Source organism: Crocodylus siamensis, chromosome 11, assembly GCF_052110815.1.
Source record: "Crocodylus siamensis isolate JL-2025a chromosome 11, ASM5211081v1, whole genome shotgun sequence".
NCBI classification, from domain to species: Eukaryota; Metazoa; Chordata; order Crocodylia; family Crocodylidae; genus Crocodylus; species Crocodylus siamensis.
In genome coordinates this window covers 1,088,323-1,113,322 of record NC_143405.1, presented here as the reverse complement: position 1 = coordinate 1,113,322, position 25,000 = coordinate 1,088,323, and the positions used below count along the sequence as shown (strand labels likewise).

General features: G+C 51.5%; 1 protein-coding gene across 4 annotated transcripts in view; it reads left to right on the top strand.

The window, feature by feature from the left end:
* Nucleotides 1-25,000, top strand: part of PBX3 (PBX homeobox 3) — a 127,091-nt gene that overhangs the window by 99,177 nt on the left and 2,914 nt on the right. For 3 of the 4 annotated variants that reach the window (XM_090021269.1, XM_090021268.1, XM_090021271.1), the window contains 6 exons: nt 3,682-3,923; nt 10,324-10,514; nt 11,728-11,863; nt 21,703-21,868; nt 23,207-23,319; nt 24,143-24,232. In XM_090021269.1, coding sequence (XP_089877395.1) covers nt 3,682-3,923; nt 10,324-10,514; nt 11,728-11,863; nt 21,703-21,868; nt 23,207-23,319; nt 24,143-24,232 — 938 coding nt within the window. The remainder of the gene's footprint in view (nt 1-3,681; nt 3,924-10,323; nt 10,515-11,727; nt 11,864-21,702; nt 21,869-23,206; nt 23,320-24,142; nt 24,233-25,000) is intronic. The other variant, XM_090021270.1, reaches the window with a different exon arrangement.

Sequence of the window (25,000 nt, the reverse complement as noted above, 5' to 3'; positions counted from 1 at the left end):
GCAGCTTTGTATTGTGAAGGAGATGGGTTTATTTGAAGAAAGCTTTGTAATAATTTTGACCTGCAATTTATTTATTGGCCTCTGAATGCAGTAGTCTATGCAGATGCTCTCGTCTATTATCTGTGGGGGCAGGTGCACAGCATGGTGAAAGACAGCTAATTAGGATTTGCTGAAAGATATGCTAAAACTGTGGTCTTCTAACAAAGCCAAGTTCATTGTTAAACAATGTTTTAGTGTCTGTTTATGTGATTTGTCTAAATCGTGGAGATACTGAAATGCATGTTATGGTTATAAGCAGATTAAAATCAGGAGCACACATGCTTTTTGTTAACCTTATAGCACTCTGTTGTCACCAAGGAGACTAGATCTTAGACATTCGATGGATCCAAATGTGCATAAGAGGATATTATGGAGCATAGAAGGGGCTGGCCAAAAAAAGGGCACGACTTGGCATGGCCCTATTAGTGGGAGAGGGTTTGCCGTCGGTCAGCAGGCTGGTAGGTGACTGCTGCCTAGCTGGGACCCTCGCACTTCCTGGGCCATTAGTACATCTGTAGTTGTGCTGGAAGTGATGTATTGTTGTGTTCTTTCCAGCCTGCTCTCTACCTTCATTCCACGATGCATTGAAAGGTCAGTGAGCTAAACAGTAATAAACTCATGGGTTGATATACTGAGGAATAAAAAGGGAAACAATAGCCACAGAGTGTGAGCTTATATGTCAAAAAATACATATATTATCACCGTGCTCAAAGGGAGAGTCATTTATAAAGGCAGATGTGAGTCAGGAACAGACATGTGCCAGTGGATGGAGGGAAGTGTTCGCTCATTGCTAAGGAATCCGGGAAGTGCCCTGAATTTTTCTCCGCAGATCATTTGGAAAACGACACGTGTGTGTGAGAGGAGCCCGTTGGCTGGCTCAGCAACCTCCCAGTTTCACAGCATACAAAGGACTTCACTGCTCCAAAGGAAAACCACCCCCTACTTACGATGTGCTGATTTGAAGCATGTCATTCATGTAGTAACTAGGGAGGGTCCAGTGCAGCACGTTCATCCTCATGCCCATGGTTACCTCTTGTAGGAGTTCAGTGGGATGAACAGTGCTCCACACCCAGAGTCTGCGCTGCAAGGCATGGAGTGTGTGCCGGAGCCCCCAGCAGCAATGTGGGTTTGTGTGTGCTGCACGCAGGGCCCTGTGGCTCCCCTGAGGGCTAGCCTCTATCCAGCAATGCACCATGCTTCTCTACAGAAGCATTTCATCTTATGCCCATGCCCAGCTGTCAAAATACCAGGGGTCAGGGGAGCTGTGCCCATTTAATCCCAGGGGAAGAATTTGGGACGTCTGTGAGTGTCCAGGAAGAGGAGAGAAACCCACATTCACCCATGAAGGAGAATAAGAAGCATGGTAGCCCATGAACTTGTAAATAGCTGGGGAAACACAAGGGAGGACAGGCTGCCACAGAAAGCGAAGGGAGAAACAGAAAGAAGACTTAGCGATCTGGACGGGTGTTAGGAGGAAGCAAATGGAAATAAGAAATGGAGGAGTTGAGTCTCTCAAAGCAGTCTGAAAATCAGGAGCAGCCAGGCTGGGAAGGAGCCAGCAGGGATTATCCCCTGCAGAAATCAAAGAGCCAAGGAAGTGAGTAGAAGCAGGGGTGATGAGTCAAAGCGAAGCAGAGACGGGGAGGGCCAGGGAACCTGATGCACAGGACAAAGCTGCCACTCCGTGAGGCTGACGCTGGGCAATGCGCTGAGCAAGCTGAGCTCGTATCACTGGAGAGACCCGAAAAAACCACTGGCCTCTTTGACCGCCCTGCTGTGAAGAGGCAAGTGCTAAAATAAACTGCTCTTCCTCTGCCTGGCGCTAACCGTGGTGCGCGCCTGGTGGCAGCGCGTTCTGCGTGCAAACCGTGCCCATCTGCGAACCTCCAAACAGGCGACAGAACTAATTTAACACAATGACAAGACGTTTTTATTATCCCAGTGAAATGATATGGAATCACATTTGTAAATGAAGGTGACAGATCTAAAATGTGTATTTTAGAGCAAAATGAAAGCAGCGCCTTCCTGTGCCAGGGAGGTCAGTCAGGGCAGGGTCACGTGGTGCGGGCCGTGGAGCTCAGGGCAGGAAGGAATTAGCCCTGATTCTGAGAAGACCTGGGCTGCATTCAGGTGAGGGCAGAAACCAGCATTGCTGGTGCTCAGCTGATGTTCCTGTTGTGTCGTGCACCCTGGACTCCATGCAGCGCACTGCTGTGTGCAGCAAAAGCCAGGGGTGGGCAGAGCCGGCAGGACTGGAGTGCGAGCATGCAAGGTGCCAACTGCCGACCCACCAGGATCTGTCTAATGAGTGCGTGAATACTTGCTTTTAAACAGCTTTAAAGAGGTTAATTAGGCTGGGATGGATTTGGGCGGTGTTACATCTTTAATGGAAATGCTGATTCAAGAAGCCATGGCTCTAGCGATTTTTATACCGCCGTAATTATTTTTAAACTTTGTTTTCGGCGTTGTTGATCACATCTTGGCAGAATGCCTGCATGACCTGATTAAACCTACAAATTGTCAGCCTTGATCTATAGCGCTCAGATGAGATTGCTGACTGGGCATCACTTTGAAAGTTCTCGATTTAAAACAGAAATTAGATTTAAAATGTTTTTCCCGACCATGCACTGTAACAGTGCTGGCAATTTTAAACACATATTTAGCATCCCAGCATCCTGATGGCAATTAAATTACTGGGTGGTAAAAGAATGTGTAATTCTCTGCTGTTTATGTTCAATTTCTGAAGCTGCATGTAAGCTGCGGTGCGGTGCCGTGTTCTGCGTGTAAGCGTGGCACTGGATGCCCTGCTCGAATACCACCAGCCTTAGCTTTCCCCACACAGTTACTGCCCCTGGCTTGCTCTCGCCTCTGTCCCACCTGCTTCCCATTTGTATGTGTGAACCTTCCCACTAGGTACTGGGGCAGCTCCAGAGAATGGGGGTGCCTTTGGAGAGAAGTTGCTTGAATTGAACTAGCACCCAGGAGACCTCCTTTAGGAGGATTCCTAGATGGTTTAGGAGATGATGTCCCTTCTCTAGAAATCCTACATCAGCCCGAGGACTTCTCTAGCTGGAACTGGAGAGAGAATCTCAGCAAGAGCACCACAGGACTCAGATGTGTTAGGAAGAAAATGGGAAACAAATCAATGGCTTCCAAATAAATAAGATGCTTGCCTCTCCAACGTGGTTTTGCAAAAGGCAAAAAATGTCAGTCTTGCTTAGATGGCGATGTGTTATGTATAACAAAAAAAGCAACTGTAGATGTTTGTACATGTATACATGCATTTTTATAATACTTGCAATAAAAATTTTCTGTGGGGTATTTTACAAGTTCTTCAAACAGACTCATTCTCTGCTAGATTTTGCTGATGGTGGAGTCATGTCTGAGGATTGTTTCTGTCGCTCTGAAATTCCGTAGGGGCATCTTGGGAGGCTTGGGCATCTTGGGTCATCACAGGGATGTGACATGAGCCATTATCAGACCTCAGGCCTGGGCACCTTGTCATCTCTCACTGCAAAAAGTGTTTTTTCAAGGGCAAAAAGGAGTGGTACAGACCCTCCAGTGAACAGGGCTGGCTGGGGCAGGAGTCAGACAGGGGATGGGAAAGACTCACCGTGTTTTCTCCCTCTCTCCCCCCACAAGGTTTGAGCATCCGAGGAGCCCAGGAGGAAGACCCTCCCGATCCCCAGCTGATGAGACTGGACAACATGCTGCTGGCGGAAGGGGTGTCAGGTCCGGAGAAAGGTGGGGGATCGGCAGCAGCAGCTGCAGCAGCAGCCGCCTCTGGAGGGTCTTCAGATAACTCTATTGAACACTCAGATTACAGAGCCAAATTGACCCAGATCAGACAAATCTATCACACAGAGTTGGAGAAATATGAACAGGTCAGACATCGCTCTCACAGTCCTACGTGTACCTGTGGCCGCTCTTCTCTGCACCTCTGCTAGCCAGCTCTTGTTTCTGAACAGGGCTTGGAACAACCTCTCTCTCTTTCTCTCTCTCTCTTTCTCTTTCCCCTCCTCATCTCTCTCTCTCTTCTTTTCCCTTCCTCCCCCGACACCCGTCTCTCTTGAAAGAGCTGTGCAGTCAAATGAGACCATTGATGCTCTGGAAACAAGAGGCCTGGCTTGCATGCCTGGGGGGTTTCTGTTGTCCCTGACTGTCATTTGTACCTGAGCTTGTGTGTGCATAAAAATACCCCCTGAGCTGCTATATGCCCCCATCCTCGCGACTGCCCCGGGAGCGGACTGCTCAAGGGAGGAGCCTGCAGAACAGTGCCACCACATACCCAGGGAGCTGCCTCCCATGCCCGGGGTGTGCTGGTTTGAGGGGCAAGGCCAGGGCTCAAAGCAGAGGCAAAGCAAAGTTCCTGGCCTGTTGTGGGCCTTGACGATCCCCCTGTGCTTGTGCAAGAATCAGAGGGTTGGCCTCATGGTCATTGTTTCCTGCACCTCTAAACGTCACCAGGCATCTCAAGTTGGGTCTGGCCAGCGCCAGCTTTTCCTCTGGCAACCCTAGCTGGGGAGATGACATGCAGTACTGCAGGGTTACTTGGGGTGAGAGAGAGCTTGTCAATTCAAAACAATCTGTGGGTACTTAAGAGGAGGAAGAAATACACAGATTAGTTTGATGGCAGAACCTTTCCTGGGTGAGGTTGACTCTCAGTGCCATTATATGATCCAGTCCTCTGCAGTCACCTGAGGGGACCAGGGTCTTGCTGTCTTCGTGGCTGTACTGGGCACCAGGGGCTCAGATTGCTGCTTCCTGATGTTTTTGGGAGTGGGGCAATTGCTCCTGGCACCGTGGTAGGGATCATGCTCTGCAAGCGCCCCGTGGAGCTGCAGCAGTTCTCTCCTGTCCTGCTGTGGCATGTGTGGTTTTGCATCACAGGAGGAGAAGCAGAGGGAGAAGAGAAGGGTGTGAGATCCATGGCCCTGGCAAGCCTCGAGTAATGTCTTCATCTTTCCATCCCAGAGGTGTCCTAATAAAGCTTGTAAGCCCTGGACCTCATCAGCTCAACGAACCTCATCAGCCGGTGGTTTCCTGTGCTGGGAAGTGCTGGGCCCATCCTGAGCCCATTACAGTACAGTGAAGTGTCAGTCTGAACCAAATGAAACCGCAGCAGAGATGTTCAGGCAGCCATAAAAATCCTGCTAGGAACCACCAAGGCAGAGAAGAATCGCAGCTCTGCCCAGACGCCATCCTGAGCTGCTCTGCTGCGGCTTCCCATCTGCTCGGCCACGCTGCTGTGGTGGGAGTTGGGCCCAGTGCAGTCGCCCAGCCAGGCTCCTCAGTCAACCCTCAGTATTAACCCTCCATCTGACCTGGGGCTGCTTTAACGTCATCTTACAAATGCCATTGCAGCAAGCAAGCAACGTAAGGGAGATGGGAGCTCTCTGGGCTGCACGTACAGGAAGGAGGTTAGTGGAGACGGCGCAGTGTGCAGGGTTAGAGACACCGCCAGGACCTCTGTGATGGAGCACCGCGTCCTGGGCAGACTGGGCTGCTGGGGCCTGCAGAACGAGCCAGCAGGAGAGTCCCCGCTTTTCACCTGCTCTTGGTCCAGAGCAGCACACGTGACTCTTGCATGGTCTGGTTTCCTCGCCCTGGACGGCACGGGCACTGGGCTGGTGTCTCTTGCTGGGACAGTGTTTCCCTGATGGGGGCTCTCCCAACCCCCAGCCAGACAATCCAGCTGAAGGACCCACTACTACCCCAGAGCCTCTCATCCACAGGCTGTTAAGAGCCCCATGCACTTCTCTCGCCTCCATCTGCGGGGCACTTTGCCCACCCGGCGTCTCTCCCTTGCAGATTCCGGCTCTTGTGGGCTTTCGGGGGGGACACAGCCAGCCCAGTGGTGAAGCACCTAGGCTCTGTGCTCAGCTGTGCAGGAGGGTGTTAGGAGGCACGCGGCATCCTGAGAGAGGTGGGGACAGGAGTGAGGCTGTCCCTGGCCAGGCTGAGTCCTGCTGGAAGTGGGCCAGGGTGAGTCCAGAACAGCGCTGTGGTGGAGCCAGGCTAGGTCTGCTTCGACACCAGCCACGCAGGCTTGTCTGTGGCCATCACCCAAGCGGGGAGAGGCAGAGGCAGTGAATGGCTGGCAGCAGCTGTGCCTGGGGCCATTTCTTCTGCAGGCCCCCGGGTCCTCGCTGCACTACCACACAGAGCAGTAGTGAACACCTCTCTTTTGTGTGTTGACGTGGCGATGGCCATTGCATTAGCCAAGAGCAGACCTTGTAGTAAACGACAGGCCTGTATAAAGTCACGGGGACAGAAGCTGGCGATGGATTTGGGGCTGAAATAAGTTCAGATTTGTGTTAATAGCTAGTTCCTGGCAAGTGTCCTTTGACTATAATAAGCTTAATGACTTGTTGGGGGGGGTACTCGCATTTTTAGCCGGTAGCTCCATTTACAAAGGTTTCAGCCGAAATGTCACAGCCATCCTTCCACCCCTCAGGAAACCGAGGAGGAGGCTCACATGCTGCTAGGGGAGGGCGAGAGGCTGAGTGGACGTGAAACACGCAGGCTTTCCCCCATGTTGCTCCTGACACCCAGCGCTGCCTGCCGTACAGAAATATGATAATTCCTCCAGCCTTGCAGCCAGCTGTCTGCTACCAGTTTGTCTCAAGAACAGCGCCCGTCTCCACCGCAGAGAGGCAGCAGGGTTTGTGCACCTCTGTCTTCGCTGGCCGCCAGTTTCTGGACAGTTGTTACTGTCCTCGGGGGACAGAGGCAGCAGAACCCCTGGCCCGATGCCCCCGGGGCAGGAGCCGGCCCCCAGCCCTGAGCACGGGAAGGTGAGCCCACTGAGGCTTCAAAATGGGGTCAGATGCCTGCTTCTGTCTCTCCTTGCCTCCGCCCGTCCCTGCTCTTCTCTACCTCCAGAAGCACAGACCACAAGCGTCTTCTGTGCAGATGCTTTCCAGACAGAGCTTGATTCTGACATTTGTTGCCAGGGAGGGGAATGCACTTAAGGAAGAGGAAAAAGTATGTCACGCCATCAGCAGCTCTCCCCTCGCCGCATGCCAGGAGAGATGGCCGTACACAGGCAGCGCTCTCCATAATTTACAGCTCCTATAATAGAGGTGACATATTGAAAGCTATCTTCTATAATTACATTGAAATACATTTTTGCTGTAGGCAAAAGTATTGTAAGGGTCCCACGCCTCCCTGAGCAGCTGGGAGTCTGCTCTCTGAGCTCACAGCTGTCTTTCGACTTAGCACCACATCGGGCGAAGCCTGGGCACTGGGCAAGTGCCACGGACCGTGCTGGAAGCCAGCCGGGTGCAGCTCAGCCTGGGGCCGGCTGGATGTGCCGTGGCAGAAGGCTGTTTGGGGAACGGCTCTCAGGCTGCCAAAGCAAGCCAGTCTTCCTCTTCTCCGTGTGCACATCTGATTAAGCATTAGAGCACGCTGAGGCACCCTCCGCTTCTGCAGGGCTTCAGAGCAGGTTAACAAGGCCATCACTTATCACCTGACATTATTAATAAAGTCTGGGGCACCAAGCAGAGGCCTGCAAAACAGGCATGAGAAAGGGGCCAGGAGTTTCAATGCTGGAAGTGACGCAGGGGAAACACAAGTTGGCGGCTGGCCCTTCCAGTCTCCCTGCGCTTCTGGAGAAGGGGGAGGAGAGTCAGGCCCTTCATCTCTCAGCCTTCAAACGATCCTGTCCCGGGATGCAGGGGGGGCCTGGGAAGGCTTCTCACTGCTTGGCAGTGCCAGTGCCCTTCCTGTGTTGAACTGGGTGGTGCGTGTGCGCTCAGACCCCTTGTTTTAATTTACTGAGCTCGCTTGGCACCAGCATCCTTCTTCAGACAGCACTTTGATGCCATTTCTGTGGGGAAATATTTGCATGTTACCTCCTCCAGTCCAGGCAGATTTGCACCAGACAGCCTGCGAGCCCTGTGCTGGTGCAGCCTTCCTGCCTTCTGCCCCGGGCAGAGGTGGCTCTTGGCCTGGCTCTCTTCTGCGGAGAGGGGCCCCTTCCTAGTCCAACTTGCTTCTCTCCCCACAAGGTTCCCTGGGACACCTCCTGCCCCCGGTTCAGGTCCCTTCTTCCTGGGAGGGCAGGCTCTAGGCGTGGGCTAGTTGGCCAACAGGTGACTGGGAGCCCTCTCGGGGCACTTTTTTTGCCTGAAACAGGGCAGAGGAAAAACCAAGACCCCATTTGCAGAAGTGTAAACCCAGACAGCAGGCAAAGAGCCCCAGAAATGGGGGTGGGTGATGGAGACACCAGTCCCCACTGAACCAGCCCCATCTCATTGCACCAGCGGTGCTGGAGGGAGGAGCAGGGAGCTGTGCACCAACTCGGGAACGACCACATGAGGAGCATCACGGCCAGGAGGGTGTGGGCAGTGCTGCACTCTGTGCCAAGGGCAAGTCTGCACCTTTCCGGGGAGAGGAGCTGAGCTCGTCCGAGCGCTGCCTCCACAGTGGTGCAGCAAGGATGTAAATTAGCCTGTAATTTACTTTCAGCAGTGTAAAGAAAAAAATCACTTTGCCTGAAGTGTATGCATCTTTCTTAAGGGTGTACCCAGATTTTAATTATCTAAATGTAAATACTTAACGAATTTTACTTAGAGTAATGAGCTAAAGTGCACACTACATAAATGAGATGTTCTAATTAATCATGTATGAACTACTGGTTTAAAGAAAAGCTATGTGAATTCTGCGAATGTTGGGCTATTGCCAAATTGCTAATCAGCATTTGCATTCATAGATGGCTTCACTTAATAAGTTGTGAGACATTCAGCAAATGTTGTAGGAAATTATGAGTTTTCAGATGCATAAACTTTTCACTTTTAACTCTTTCCCTTGCGTGGGGCTAATGAAATTCAGGCGGGCCACTGAAAATCAGTGCAGAACAAATGAGGAGGGGGTGTCCCTAACGCTAGCTTTAGAAGAAATCAAAGCTAGCACTGCAGTGATGCTTCACCAGGCCAATCTGGACAAGACGTGGCACTGTCCCCTCTGCTGGGTTTAGCAGCTGCTGAGCATCAGATGCATGGCAAGCCTAGGGACAGCTTTGGTCACCTTTGCTTTCTAACCTCTGCCTGGCTTGGACAACCAGCACACTGGCCTGCTGGAGACTCCTAGCCACTTGTGGGATGGACTTTCATGGGAACAGGAGAGCAGCCTTTCTTTTACGTGTCTAAAATGTGCGGTGCCCAACCAGCACAGGGCTGTGTCTTTTGTTTGGCTAAGGCCGGGTGAGGACAATGTTGGGAAAAAATGTGTTCAGTAGCTGAGACTCAGTTCCCTCAAGTGCATCCCTCAAACAACTCAGTTCACCTCAAATGGGTGTTAGAGAGTGATCAGAGAGACGGATATCGGCAGAACGGGTGACAGCTCCCAGCCTCTGCTGCGGGCAGGCATGTTGCTCGCAGGGAGACGCAGATCTGACAAAATCTGTGGGTGATGCAGCATGCATGGTTTAGATCACAGTGTCCTGCCCCTGCTTAATGGGTGGAGGAGCTCCCAGCTCCTTCACTTATAAGGGCTCCCGGCTATATGGGCAGGCCAGGGCCCAAGGTATCCAGGGATGCATGGCATAGGGACCCTCCCAAATTCCCTCTTGGGCGGGGAATTGCTTCAGGAGGTTGCATGCCATCCTCTGCCACAGCTGCAGATGGTGCACGAGTGATGTGATGCATTTCCAGAGGTGCAGCGATCAGATGGCGGCACGTCTTAACCCACCTCAAGCTCAGCCATGCCTGGCGTGCCACGGCCACTCTGCTAGCAGGAGACTGAGCACAACTTTCTGCCGCAGCACTTTAGACTAGCAGCCTGATCTCTGGTCATAGAGAAGGAACGCAGTCACAGCTCCCGATGCCATCTGCATGCCATAGGCGTAGGGAATCAAATGGTTATCCCAGAGGTGCAGGTCAGAGGCAGGGACCTGTGACATTGTTCCAGGGGTCAGAAGGGTAAGAGCCTGGAATGTGTGCTGCAGGCCTCTGTCAGATGGGCCAGAGAGCATGGGGAGGGGGAGCAACCGATGCAAGGTAGCCTGGGCAGAGCGTGTGTAGCTGGGCAGGGAGAAGGCCATGGTAGGAAGTCTGGCCAGTCATGGGCTCCTGACAGTGTTACCCCTTCCTTCATGGCTCTCCATTCTGGCCCATGAGCGTTGCCAACCAACTTCAGGCTCTCTGCGGTTCTTTGCCCTGACAGGCCCCCCAGGCAGCGGAAAGTGTGTCTGCCTTGCACCGGGAAGCTTCTGGGGGCTGCAGCCGTGTCATGGTGTGACAGCACAAAACCGTTGCTAACCCCCTCTTTCCTTCACAGGCCTGTAATGAATTCACCACGCACGTGATGAACCTGCTCCGAGAACAGAGTCGGACACGCCCCATCTCTCCGAAGGAGATCGAGAGGATGGTGGGCATCATTCATCGAAAGTTCAGCTCCATCCAGATGCAGCTCAAGCAAAGCACTTGTGAAGCAGTCATGATTTTAAGATCGCGGTTCCTTGATGCCAGGTATGGGAGTGATGCATTTGGCTGCCGCAGCTTTTTATTGAGCTGGCAAAGAGGGACGGGCCCCCCCGGGCAGCACGGTCATGTATGTGCTGGCCCAGGGAGGGATGGCTCACACTGCCCCTCTGAAGGGGCTTTCATTGCAGGCACCGTGGCCGATACAGTAGTGGGACCAGCTGGCGCTGGGTGGGTGTCTTTAGAAAAGTGCCCTGCAAACACTGCCAGTGGCTGTCTCACTGTTGGCATGGGGCCGAGTCTAGGCTGGCCGCTGAGCCCCTGCCGGCTGGCTTTGCCTGGGAGCTGCATCGGTAAAGGTGCCAGTGCCCCGCAGCAACTCCCGCAGCCCAAAGCACAGAGCCGCTTCCAGGGGATGCCCCCTGCACCCACCCCTCATTGCCAGGCTTACAGGTGGGATCTTTACCAGCATGTCATGGGCAGTGGCCACATAGGGTAATTGGAAACCAGGAGGTGGCGGGGAGATGTCTGCAGCGCCGTCAAAGGCAGCGTGTACAGCGTGGCTCCTTGGAAAAGAGGAAGGTAAACAAGGCAAAGTGAGCGGAAGCTGGATAATGAGTTAAATGCAGCCCCGGGGAGTGCCCGCTTGCTGCAGGGCACAGCGCTGGCAGCAGTGCAGCCGTCCTTTGGGGATACGGTGTGGGGAGAAATGCTTGGCTGCACAGTGGCCCAAGGCTCACACCTCTAGATTTCAACCAGCCCTGAGGGGGACCCAAATGGGAAGCTCTTGTTCCACCGGCGCTTTCTAAAATGTGTTCTTCAGGAGAAACAGCATCAGGGTGGATGGGAGGCTTGTGGAGGTATACAGGGCCCCAGGGGCTTCTCTAGGCTGCAGCCCCTCAGCACCTGGGGAGAGCATGGTGGGTGCTACTTAGGGTGGAAAAGGCCTGTCAAATCTACCATGGTCGCTCCCTGCTGCCCTCGCTCCTTCTTGGTGGGAGCAGGGGCTCGAGCAGTGTGTGTGGGGACACCATGCTCTGCTTCTCAGCACCCTGCTCCGGAGGACGCGGGCACTGCAAACAGAGGCAGGGGAATGGCAGAAGCTGGTGTGTGTGTAGAGGTCCCAGGGAGGAGCTGTTCCCAGCTGGGTGAGGAGGGTCGTGCTGCTGCATCCCAAAGCAGAGGGGGTGGCTCACCCATGAGTCATGGATGGGTCTCAGCTCAGGTCTGTGACAGCAGCGGGTTTCTTTCTTTGTTTCAGACGGAAACGACGTAACTTCAGCAAACAAGCCACAGAAATCTTGAATGAGTATTTTTACTCCCACCTCAGTAACCCCTACCCCAGTGAAGAAGCCAAAGAAGAGCTGGCAAAGAAATGCAGCATCACAGTATCACAGGTAAGAGGTGTGCAAGTGCCCTCCCTGCCCTCCGTGGGCCAAGGAGGAGGAAAGGTGCCAGTGTCCTGCACGGCCGGCTGGGCTGGGCAGTGTCAGAGACGCGTCCCCCGCAGGCGTGGGTTCCCCTCCACGTTCTGATCGCCCTTCCATGGAGCGGCCCTTCTGTTTTGAAAGCAAATGTATTTGCATAGGCAGAGCAAAGGGGCATCATTATTTTGATGGAACAAGAAGCAAGAGTGTGAAAATGGTCTTGCCCCTACCAGCGTTGGCTGACTCTAATGTGCAGCTCCAGCAGCCCCTATCCCAGACGCTGTAGGCATCTCCTCAGGGACTTCATCTGTTAATGGACGTGCGCGTTGACCAGGGGCTGGGAAACGGACTGTGAGCTCGGTGGCGAAGGGAGCAGGCCTCTCAGCCGGGCCTGAAGGGGTTGGCGTGCCACGGGGTGCAGTTAAAATGATAAATAATACATAAAAACAAATGTGCGTGACCATTTCTTCAGCTATGTAGCAAATGCACTCTGCACCTGTCAATAGGACTCTTCCGTAGGTGATCCATTTAGCCTGCTATAAATTAATCAAAACCGAACATTAATTTAGTAAAAAGCCAGTTTATTGACAAACAAATAATCTATTTTTATGGATCAGCTTTTCTTTGATTGGTTGAAGCCTACAAGCTTCTAACCTGGTTGGCATACAACAGCCCGGGGATAGCTATTGTTCCACGGTTGCAAGCCCTGTTAAACAAAACGGGTCCCTTAGAGCCGGCACTTGGCTGGCCAGAAGCATTAGTAAAGCAGAGCCATGCAAGAGTAGATGCAGCTCAGGCTCCGCAGACAGGTGCCTTCGCCCAGGTCAGCCTCTTTTGGGCACAAGCTATAACCTGACGGCCCCAGACAGTGGTCCAGCAGTGACGTTCCAGCCCCTTGAACGGATTCTGCACTGAGCTTGAGTGTGCTCTTCCCTGCACAGGGTCTCTAGAAGGGAAGTCACATCTGGCGTTTTCTGTGGCTTGTGAATTTGGCAGAGCTCAGAACATGCTTGTGGCATGGGAGCCACATGTATCATGGGTGCAGCTGTAACATGGGGGGGTGGGAAAGCAAGTCCGACAGGAAAGCTGTGCTGGTGCGGGGTGCCAACATCTGCTCTCCCAATCAGGTTGCCTTATCAGTCTTTCAAGTAATTACATATTTAAAGGAACGATGCCTGAGATTAACATGTTAACTATGGATGATGGTAGGCCCCGGTATTGGCATTTGTAGCAACATAGCCCATCCCTTTATAATTAAGGTCTGATCTGAGGTTGGGTATATAGGTCTAGTGAAATGGCAGAAGTCAGGTACTTTAGACTTCAAATGGGAAAGCCGTCAGAAAAGAACCCCACCCGACGGCCTTGCTTGTGGTGACTCTTTGTTAACTTTGGATGCGCCGAAAGAAACACAAGATCCTTCAAAACCACCTCATCAGTAAGGTCCTGGAAATCCACTGCAAAGTCCCACTGTTCCGTCAAGCCAGTAGTTTCCTGAGATGCGTCCAGTCCAGGTATCTGGGCAGCCAGTGGTGCTTCTTACCCTGCAAAGCCTATTGGGCAGGGAAGCAGTGAGTGTCTTGGCCAGTGGTTCTCAACCAGGATGGATGTTGCCACATCCTTTGAAGGGTGCCATGAGGTGTGAGGAGATAAGCTAAGCTGGTAAGCCAGACTCGAGCTTGTCCCTGCCTGGATGGTCCCCCACCCCTCCTGCCCAGCCCCTGTAGAAGGAGACGAGCACTGTAACATATGCATTCATGTTTGAACTTGGGTGCTATTCAGTTCCCAGAAGTTCTGGAGGGGGCTCAAGTCACCTTGCTGGGGTCACCTGGCCCCAGTTGTCTTTCCTGCTTGGTGCAGGGGGCTGGACCCCATGATCTTCCGAGGTGCCTTCCAGCTCCACAATCTATGAACCTTTGCGTCCCAGGAGGGGTTGCCTCGAGTTCAGGAAGAGGGGCCTTAAATCCACAAAAGCTAAGAACCACTGGTCTCCATGCTCTCTTCTCTCTTGGTCACACCAATGAGTGGAACTAGCCCTTGCCTTTCCAGCCCTGCGTTCAGAAAGGTTTCACAGTGCCAAGGGGACAAGCGCGGTTCCACAGCAGTCTGCACAGATGCCTGCGTGGCTGTACGAAGAGCCCTGTGGCATCCTCTGTGCTCCCTGCTCCATTTGAGCAGACCAAGAGGTGAAATTTTCAGACCTCACAGCCCAAGTGCACTAAGACACAAGCCCCTCGAGGTCCATGGTAGCTTTGCCATTGACTTTAGTAGGGACAAGATTGCAACCCTGGTTATCTGTGAGAGCTGGCTAGATTAGTGCACAGGGTGAGAGCTGTTCTCTAGACAGCTGGAGCAGGGGCTGAAAAATCTTGCACAGCATCATAATAATAATAATGATGGCACTACTAATGGTACTTTGAGAGCAGCCGGCACAGTAAGCGACGGTGGGCTGCCTTTCACCACCTGCAGGGTAGGAGTGTGCCCACAGCCGTGAGTCCCTACCCGCTTTCACGTGACAGTAACTGGTGTATCTGCTGATGGCCCAATGCCTCTGTGGCAGCCTTTCTAGCTGGAGGTGCATTCGTGAGGCACTGGGCTGGGTGCACTGGGACCTTTCCTTCATGAAGGTATGAATAACAAATGCAAGAGACCAAAGCCTTTGGGTGGGCCCTGTTGCAGCTCAGCCTCCGGGGCTGTAATGTGGCAGGGGCCTTCTAAGTGGGATTCATGCTGGAGGCTGCCAGCCGGGCAGGAGAGCCCGTGCTAGGGGCATGGTCGGGATAAGCTGCCTGCGCTCTGTTGTATTGCAGGGGATGAGAGGTAAGGTGACTAGGTTCAGGGAGTTTCTGCAGGGCGAGGGTGTAGAAAAGCCAGTTCAGTGAAGAAAGGTAAGATCAGTCTGCAGAGAATAACGCAAGACAGGGAGAATTCAACCCTGGGGAGCAGCCATTTCCGACGGTGAGCGGCATGGAATAGACTGTCCCTGAAGGCACTGGCAGTGCTTGGTTCAGTAGCAAAAGCCCAGGTGGCTTCCATAGGGTTAATGAACATGCAGATGTAGGGCCAGGCCTGGCCTTACCTGCTTCAAATGAGCCTTGATGTAGGTGCATTTCTGCGAGGGGACAGCCTTGCTCTGTGCAGAGGGCACTTCCTTGCACCAGGTGCAGCCAGGATACGCTGGGCTGAGAGCCTGCGAGGCAGCGTCTGCTTGCGCTGAGCAGAGACAGCTCTGCAGCCGTCCCACAGGACTGCTTACTGCCTGCTAGGAGCAGGAGTCGTGAAGTAGTGTGGGACACAGCTCTGGTGGAGGGCAGCCAAAGCCAGGAGGATGCAGCCCAGAAGCCAAGGCTACACCAGGCAGTCTGTTTAGCAACCTGGCAGGGGCAGCTCGCCCATGGAAGGAGCAGTGCCATCCCGGCAAACGGCCGCAGGGGCCTGCGCAGAGCGTTCTGGACTATTCCTGAGCACCTTCTGTGTCTGGCCTCAATGGGGCACCATCCGGCCAGCACCGCTCCTGGCCTTCCCGCACGTCTCATTTCTGCGCCAGCTGGGCCCGGGGAGGGAGGGAGGGCAGCAGGGACAAACGGTAATTAAGAACATGGGAACTGACAACTTTCCAACCCCCCCAAGAGTTTTGGCTCAAACCGTGGGAGGGTTTCCATCAGTTCTGCTGCTCAGAGCGGAGCGGGGATTCATTGCAGCTCCTGATCCCATGTCAGTCTTCCTCGCCAGGCCAGGGGCTGGCGGAGGCTGGGACAAGGTGTAAGGGGGAAGACTTCCAACTTTCAGCAAGGCCTTTGGGACCCCAAATCGTGCGGCTCCCCGTCAAGCCTGCTGCCACGGTGCTTTACTGAGCTACAAAGGAAGTGGGACCAACTTCCAGCACAGATAGCTGCAGGTGGGACATAAATGGATTTGGTTTTGAAATCAGTCTGTAAAATAATATGGAGAGCAAGTTTTTCGAGAAACACATGAAGACAAACTATTTATTAAGATGAACACCTAACACAATTTCATTTTTAAGAGTGCAGGGAAGGTAATTTTGGAAAAAAATGTCCTTAACAGAGAACATTGCCGGCTGTAATTTAGAACTATCCAATCTGCACGTGTTTGGGGGAGATAAACTGTCTCATCTGTTCTCTACTTCCTATGGCTGCAAAGCTGATGTTTTATACTTTTGCAGATGAGCCTTTTTCAGGGTGTCATGAGCAACTATCAGTCTATCATGCAGACTAGAGAAAGGGCATAGTCATTGCTGAATGCATGTCAGTGGATTATAGCAATAAAATTTTTCATTGCTTTCAAACAAAAGAAAAATGTGCTTGACAAGAGGGTATATTTAAAATTCTTTCTAAACAGCATGCAGGAGCTGCCTTTCAGCTCCTCTGCATTCACATTGATTCTGTTTTTATTTATTTTTGCCAACACATTACGAGCCCTGGATTTATAGGCACTGATCCCTCACTTCCAACAGGATGCAAAGAGTGGAACAGAGGCAGATAGAAACAAAAAGTTTGCAGAGATAAAAAGAGGCAAATGACTAACCAGGCAGCACGTGCCATAAATACTCTGCGTGTCATTGCAAAATTTCATATTCCGTTACATTTAATTAGGTGCAGACCATAAAGCACGTGCTGCAAACAAACACGCAGAGACACACTGGAATATTCCCTGTGGTTTGTGGTCCATAAATGTTCGGTTTGCTCATTTCAGGATGGACGTGTCGGTGTGAGCTGCCTCTCCGCAGAGCACTGCCCTGTCCCGGGGATTTTCCCGAGCGGGGAAGCGGAGCAGGTCGGCCCCAACCCAAATCCCGCAGTTATGCATCTTGACAATTTAAGTAATAATTTATTGTCTTTTTATTTAACGTTGTAATTAACATGATAAATAAGTGCAACAGGATTGTTTGAAATGTAATATACAATTAAGCCCAATTAATTAATTGGCCTTCAGTGATCAGGAGGAGAAAGATGTTCATTGTTTTTTTTATGTGAAGAGATAGTTTGTTTTCATGAAAAATGTGCTTCTAGGCGGCTTCTGCTGGAGACAACTTCCAGCCAGTGGTTGTGGAAGTGGGGAGGGCCGGAGAGCCAGGGGGTGCTTGGTCCCCAGCAGCTGCTTCTCCACTTGTCCTGGTTACAGGGTGCAGGTCCTGGCTTCAGGAGGCCAGTGCTGGGCCCACGTCACACTTGGGCCAGGTACAGAATTCACATCTTCAGGACAGAGAGGCGGGGGGAGGCCCAGGTGAGGGCAGCAGCTCATGCCCTGGGTGGGAGCTCAGCGTCTCAGCCCTTGGGCCCATCCACGCTGCCCCCGGCTCTTCCCCAGCAGATCCAAGTACTTTATGCAGGGGACGGTGCCTCGTCCGACCCGTGGGGACGCTGACCTGCCTAAGGTCACCCAATGGGACAGTGACACCACCTGCTATGGCACCCAGAGTCCCAGGGGTACTGAGTCTGCCAGCCCGTGCTGAGTCCCTGACCTTCCAAGGCATGCCGGAGAGGGCAGGACCTGCTGCTCCTTGGTGAAGAGCAGCCTGGGACAGGGACTGGTGAATTCATTGTGGTCTTCAGTGGATGGAAAAGCCCTGCGTCCCCACCCTGGCAAAGGGAGGGCAGCTGCGAGCCAGGTTTAAAGTGGTTTGGAGCTGAGTTGTGATATCATGGCCTGGTGCTCACACTCCCCTGTGTGTCCTGCACCTGCTGCCCGAGGCCAGGAGTCACTCTCAGGTGTTGCACACCATCTCCGAGTGTTTTCTGGAGCAAATGCACTCCTTTCCCCCAGAGAGGCTGAGGCAGGGCGCAGCAGGCTGCAGGGAAGGCCGGGCTAGAGCCCATTCATTACCAGCGAGTAGGCCCCAGCTTCTGGAGTCAAGTGATTGCATCGTGGTCTCAGCTTTCATTTCGTAGGGAGTATGAAGTAAGTACTAGCCTTTGTGGCTGCAAGGAAATGCTGAGGAATATGAACTGAGCCAGATGACGCAGCGGCATCTGCCTGAGTCTGCAGGCAGCCTGGAACTGTAGCTGTGAGAGATCTCCCTTCACCTCAGCGGGCATTAACCCAACCCTCACTGCTCTGAAAGGAGTGCCTCACCCCTAGGCTCTCCTCTGCTGGGGCCGTGGCACAGGGAGACAGGGAGCCTTGGTAGACCCCATGCCAAATTTTGCTGCAGCTCCAGACAGTTGCTGCCTGCTCTCTGGAGTGAAAGGCTGACTCCCAAGGGAGCGCTGACTTGGAAAAGCCCCTGGATGGGCAACCCTCCTCTGTCCTGCCTCTGGCTCCCCTGCAGCCTCCTCCACTATCCAGGCTTAGAAGAACATGAGAGTGTGGCAGCCGGAGGAAGTGTGGAAATGTGTCCTGCTCTCTGCACGTGCGACTGAGCCCAGAGCCGCGGTAGCGAGCACTGCACTGCTCAGCACATTTCCTGGCCTCAAGCTCCAGCTCCCTTTCTGCTTCTCTTTGTCCACATGCAACTGCGACGTGTGGTTGTTAGCATCTCCAGGCCACAAGCCTCGTGGTCAGCAGCAGCTTCCCAGCAAATATATTTAACGGGCTTAAAAAGAAGTTTGAAGACTAGGCTGTTGACATATAGATTCCTTCTGATGCTAGTGCCAGGAACACGGTGTTCGCAGGATGGCTGGGACGGCTCCCACCCGGGGATCTAGCTGTGTGCGGAGCGTGTATTTTAATTTGAGAAATAGTTTAACATTTTTAGATATTCATTTAGATGTGGTACGCAGGTTAAACATAACGTATGATCACTGCTCCTTTCATTGCTTCCAATTAAACCTTGCTTGTTAGTTTAACCTCTAGGTAATCCCATCAAACAATTGATGTCAAGGAAACACTGCCCACAGTGGCTTTGGATGAGTGGCCATTAATTTTAATTGCCTTGATATTAAAGATTAAGAAGTATTGGGACTAGCAGAATGGAAACGATCTGATGTCAAGCAAATCCACTCGCTGAGGCTTCCCCAGGCTGCTGGTGATATTAAAATTTTACTGTGAGAATTAAATAAACCTTTATTAGTGATGGCTGTTGTTTGATTGGTCCAGAGGTGTGCATAAACAAAGGTTCATATTCATCCATGGACAATACAGTTGATGTGCAGAGATTCCTCAATTATGAAACTGTTAATAAAGCCGTAATCCGATTGTCCACAATAATTATTTGCTGGGTTTCATTAATGTATTATTGCTTCCCTGACTGACAAGGTAATATTAAGTGCAATATATAGAAGCCAATGGAGTATTGTCCAGGGAACAGGATGTACGAGGTGCACCTTCCGGCTTGCCATTAAAGCTAGAGACTTTTCCATAATTGTGTTAAAACAAATGCCAAAATTACCTACCTTCCAGCAGGAACGTCCCTCCTCCCTGTAACGAGGGTGCGTGTGCAGCCTCTGTGAAACAGCTGCATTCTGTCCCTCGCACGTGCCGCCATTTAAAATGGAATAGCCTTTCAGAGCAGCAGGCCCTTGCCTGTAGGTATGGCAGTCTGGGCAGAACCAGTGACTGGTGAATTTGGTTTCTTTTCATAAGAGGAAGAGAGCTATGCAGCCCCTGCCTCTCTGTGGAAGGATTTTCTTTTGCTCAAAGTGAAGGCTGTTCCACGTTTCAAGCAAATAGAAAACATCAGCATAAACTGATGGTTATGACAGCGTCATATCATCAGAGGCTAGAAGTCCGGGAGCCTGTTCTCAGGTCAGAGAAGGGACTCCCACTGAGTTCAGCTCATGCTGGATGCTTTGGTACCACAGGCCTTAGGAAGCAAAGGGAAAGAATAAGCAGACATGACTGCCCAAGCCCTTTGGGCTCTTGCAAAGGCTGGCAGGGGAAGGCAAGCATCCAGTGATGCCACCAGCCAAGTGTAGGAACCAAAGGACCTGTGCTTCTGGCAGGTTGTTTAACTCTAGACCTGAACAAATGATGGGTTTGCACTGTAATGTTTATATACCAGTGGACATGATATTGGGCTCTGGAGTGGACAGATGTGCACTGCCCTGGTGCAGCTGGATATTAGCACAGTGGTACATTAATAATGAGGGACATGCCTTTTTAAAGATACTTTAAAATCATCCCACAGGAGGACCTGTCTGAGTGTTGAATGTGTGCCTGTGACAGTGGCGTTGTGTAATCTTCACAGAACTAAGCCCTAGTTTGGCATGAAACTGCGTGGCATTTTCATCAGCCCCCATGTCAGCTTTGGTGCCACATGCTCCCATAAGCTTTGATCATTTGGACCTAGAATCATGGAATCACAGACAATGAGGGTGGAAGGGACCCAGCAGGCCGCATCTAGTCCAACCCCCTGCTTCAAGCGGGACCAGCCCCAACTACATCGTCCCAGCCAGGACTCTGTCTACCCGGGCCTTAAACACCTCCTCTCTGAGTAACCTGTTCCAGTGCTTTACTACCCTCCTGGTGAGAGAGTTTTTCTTAATATCCAACCTTAACTTCCCTTGCTGCGACTTGAGCCCTTTGCTTCTTGTCCTGTCACCTGCCCCCACTGAGAACAGTCCAGCTCCATCCTCTTTGCAGCCCTCCTGCAGGGAGTTGAAGGCTGCTGTTCAATCCCCCTCGGTCTGCTCTTCTCCAGGCTAAATCAGCCCATTTCCCTCAGCCTCCCCTCAGCAGTCCTGTCCCTCAGCCGCACAACCATTTTCACTGCCCTCTGCTGGACTCTCCAACGTGTCCACATCCTTTCTGCAGTGGGGGCCCACAGCTGGACACAGGACTCCAGATGTGGCCTCAACAGTGCTGAATAGAGGGGAAGAATCACTGCCCTCCATGTGCTGCCAACGCTTCTACCAATGCAGCCCAGGATACCGGTCGCCTTCTTGGCACCGAGGGCACACTGCTGGCTCCTGTTCAGCTTCTTCTCCCCTGTCCCCCCAGGTCATTTTCTGCAGAGCTGCTGCCCAACCAGTCACCTCCAGCCTGCGCTGGTGCATGGGATTGCTCCCTCCTAAGTCTAGGACTTTGCACTTCTTCTTAGTTGCAGTGCTAGGGCCTCGTTTCCTTCTACAATAGTTGTGTAGAGTGTGTTGGCCTGAACGCAGGCTTGTGTTTGTAGGCCAAGGAGCTTTTGTGATGGTCCTGTGTACAACATCAGTTATTAACTGAGATTATTAATTAGTGACTTTGATGGCTGGGATTAGAAACATTCTATAATGTTTTTGCTGCAGCTTTGTGTAAGCTGCTCCAGCCATGAACTTTGCACAGGTTAATAGAGCCTCAGGAGCCACCTGGCATCAGCACAGTATCTTCAAAGGGAGATGACAAAGCAACTTTTCATCCATTATTGATTTATATTATTCTTTCCATTTTCAGCAGACCAAACATGATTCCAACTCTGGGGCTGCCAAGGTTGTTCCAGCCCAAAAATAAAGAACAATTGCATTCACTTCCAACTCATTCTCTCTTAACCAAACATCACCTTCATCCACCTCTAGAAGCCTTTTGAATTCTAGCATTTGATTTGGTTGACAAATGCCTCATTATTAACAGTAGGCAAAACTACTCTAACCAGAGCAGCAAACTCCAAAATGCGTGGTGTCATAAAAGAGTAACCCCTTGTGTATCAGTTCTGCCAAGAGACCGACAGAACCATGTCATGCTCATATCCATAATAATACTCAGCTGATCCTTGATTATTGCTTAATTAATCTAAGTACCTAGCAGTCATCAGATTGAAGGCGGGGGACTGTGTGTCTGATGGACCCAAGCGTGACATCTCAGAGCGATACGACGAGATGCCGAATGCCACCGGAGGACTGACTTTTCTTACTTCCTCTCCTCCCCATCCACAGGTATCCAACTGGTTTGGCAATAAGAGAATCAGGTACAAGAAGAACATAGGGAAGTTTCAGGAAGAAGCCAATCTCTATGCTGCAAAGACGGCTGTGACCGCAGCACATGCCGTGGCAGCCGCCGTCCAGAATAACCAGACAAACTCCCCGACCACACCAAACTCTGGTACGTACCAGGAGCTTTTTCTATCCCCCTGCCCAGCCAACTAGAGCATCCCAGAAAGCAAAACAGGAAGGCAACGGCTCTGGGGCGGTAGAGAACTCAGTTTGGTTGGGAATGCTGCAGTGTCCCCAGGATACCATGCGACCAGGAGGTCCTGCATCGTTTAAGCCTCTGGGGTGGGAATTTTCCAAGTGCCGAGCAGTGACCTGCCCGCTCCTGCTGACTTCAGCATGTTAAGCCTGTGCTTCTGAAAACACATTCGTGTCCCACCAGGGGAAAGGGGTCACTGCCCAGGTCGGGCTTTTGGCAGCTTCGTGTTCCAGCTGAGATTTTGACAGGGGTTTCTCGTTCAGTGAAAAAAAAAGGCCAGGCCGCACCTGGGTGTGTGTGTCTCGAGCTGCTGAACTCAGTGCTGAGTGATGCGTGGTGGGAAGAGAGGCATGTTCACATCCTGCTCTACGCTCGTTGGCATGTGAAATGCTGCACTGCTGGAAAATGAATTGCTAGTGTCTGTAAGAGCATATCAGAGGAGGTAATTCATTGGAGAGCGGCTTATCGCACCTTCATTTTCAATGTTAAAAAACAAATCCTTACTAGCGTGTTCCCTCCGTAGGCAGATTCTAAGGGCTAAGTCCAAGGGAGGGGAGGGGAGGCCAAGCAGAGTGTGGGGAGCAAGCAGAGGTGTCGCCGACACTGCTTGCAGCGAGTTTTAGTGCGTGTCTAAAAATGTAGGAAGATCCATGGGGAAAATCCTACAGGGACAGAAAATAAGCAAGTGAAAAAAGGGTTCCTATGTTGATGGTAACAAATCGACCAGTTGGCCATGACCAGCCATCGCCCTTCCAAGGAGAGGTTAGGCACACATTCAGCGCGAGGCTTTTCTCAGCGTACGTAGCAATGGCACTGGGGAAGGTGCTCCGCTTCATAGGCATTGCACTGCTCCCCACGGTGCCCTTCCATCGCAGGAATGAGGCGGTGCGATGCAGCCTGCAGGCCCTGCCCTGCCGCGATAGCTAAGGTGACAGGAGAGAATCGGGAGGAAGAGCCTGGAGAAAGGAGTTCCCGAGCCCCGGGAGAGAGGCTGTGGCCGGGTGAGCGCGCTAGGGCTCTCCATCCAAGCGGTTCCCGGGGCTGCCAGCCGGGCCCCCCTTGCACATGGGGCACGCGGTCAGGTTCTGGGTGTTGGTCACTAGCCTCCCTCTTAGATTGTGAACTTTCCTCTGTGATGCCCTGCTTTCCTTCTTGTTTCCTTTTCTCCTTCTCCTTCCCCTGCCTTGAGGTCTTGGGGGATATATATTTGTAGCTCTCTGTTATTCAGCTACTTAACTCTTTCCTTTCCAGGTTCTTCTGGTTCTTTTAACCTCCCAAATTCTGGGGACATGTTCATGAACATGCAGAGTCTGAATGGGGATTCTTACCAGGGGTCCCAAGTCGGAGCCAATGTGCAATCACAGGTAGGAGAAACGCCCCAAACTAGGGCCTTTCTAGCAGGGTAGGGTTTGGGCTAAAAATTCCACCTTACTCTGGCTCTATTCAATGTTCTGGGCCTCACTGCAGAATGGAGGCAGCATTTTCTAAATGTGACCTATTACTATCCTAGCATTGAACTTAACAAACCTCAAGGAAAGAGTGATTGTTTTCTAATTGAGATTTTAAGCTTTGTGAATGCATTCGGCTCTGGCTTGAGCTCATGGAGTGGGACTGGGTGCATCTGACTTTCATAGACACTGTAAAATCAGGGAATTTTCCTTTTTTATTTAAAAAAATCCCCCTCCCCCCCCAAATAACCAAACAAACCCCAAGACCATGCACCCTTGTTTCATTTATGGGACAAAGGCTTTTTTATTTTTAATGTCAGAACACATCTAGCGGAGCAGTTAGAGTACATTTCATTCTCAGTCACCCTTCCGATCCATCCAGACAGGGTTAACTCCATGTTTTATATGCAGTATATATGTTTGTACATCTCCTCGCATGCATGCAGACACATATGTATGTACAGATATACACGCCAGTTTGCTGCAGACACGTGAGATGGACCTACAGGATGCATTGCTGTGGGGAAGCTATTGTTTGGCTGGTGCGAGAAACAAAGATGTATGGGTTTTAACATGCAAGGATTTGTTGAAATTCTGCCAGTCATTCTTGATTGATACATTTGTCTTTCATAGAAGATGCTAAACCCTTTTGGCTCACATAACTCAAAATGTTGCCTATTGTAAGTGATGATGTTTTAATAGATTTGGAATGATGAATTTTGTTTCCTCTTACTTAAAGGTGGATACCCTCCGTCATGTTATCAATCAGACGGGAGGATACAATGATGGCTTGGGAGGAAATTCACTGTACAGTCCACACAATTTAAATGTGAGTACCCTGGGAAACAGTAGTTTGGAGATCCATAAGCACTGTGTCAGGTAAATGCAGTCATTAATATGTGTATTAATTACCCTTGCAGTTGCATTTCTATTCCGCATCTTTGGGGATGAAACACAAAGCAGCCCTTGACATAGCTACAAGTCTCAATGCGATCAGGAGAGAGGGAATTTGGAGGAGCATTAGACAATTTGCAATTTTATGTTTTTAGACCAAAGAGTTAACATGTTTCTTGGGGGTGGGGCCTTTACTCCTGGCAGAAAATTGGTCGGCTAATTCTCTGGGTCACGCTTGCCAGAGATCCCAGATTGTTGTTTTAACACACTTCTAGCCAGGTCAAGGGCGTTCATTTTTTTCATGTCGAGCAGTCCCATATATTGGCAAAGAGACATGGCAAAGAGATGATAACAATCCTATGGACTACAGTCCTGATTTGGTCAGGTGCTGAATGTCCGGATCAGCTGCTGTAATCACTGGAGGCCGGCGGCGCTCAAAGCCCAGTCCCCCTGGACCCTGTCACCTGCACTCAGTTCCTAAAGAATAGAGATGCACAGATGCTCGGTACCCCATCGGGGCGAATGCATGGGGTGGCCTCCAACCCAAAGGCATCTCCCTGTCTCATGGCAGGCTGCAGTCGGGATCATTATCATCTCTCCTTTGCAGCGTGTTTCATTCCAGTCGGATGTAGCCCGTTGATTCTGTCTCATTATTTAATTAAGTTTTCTCCAACACGTTGATTTCTGTTGGTCAGAGGTGGCT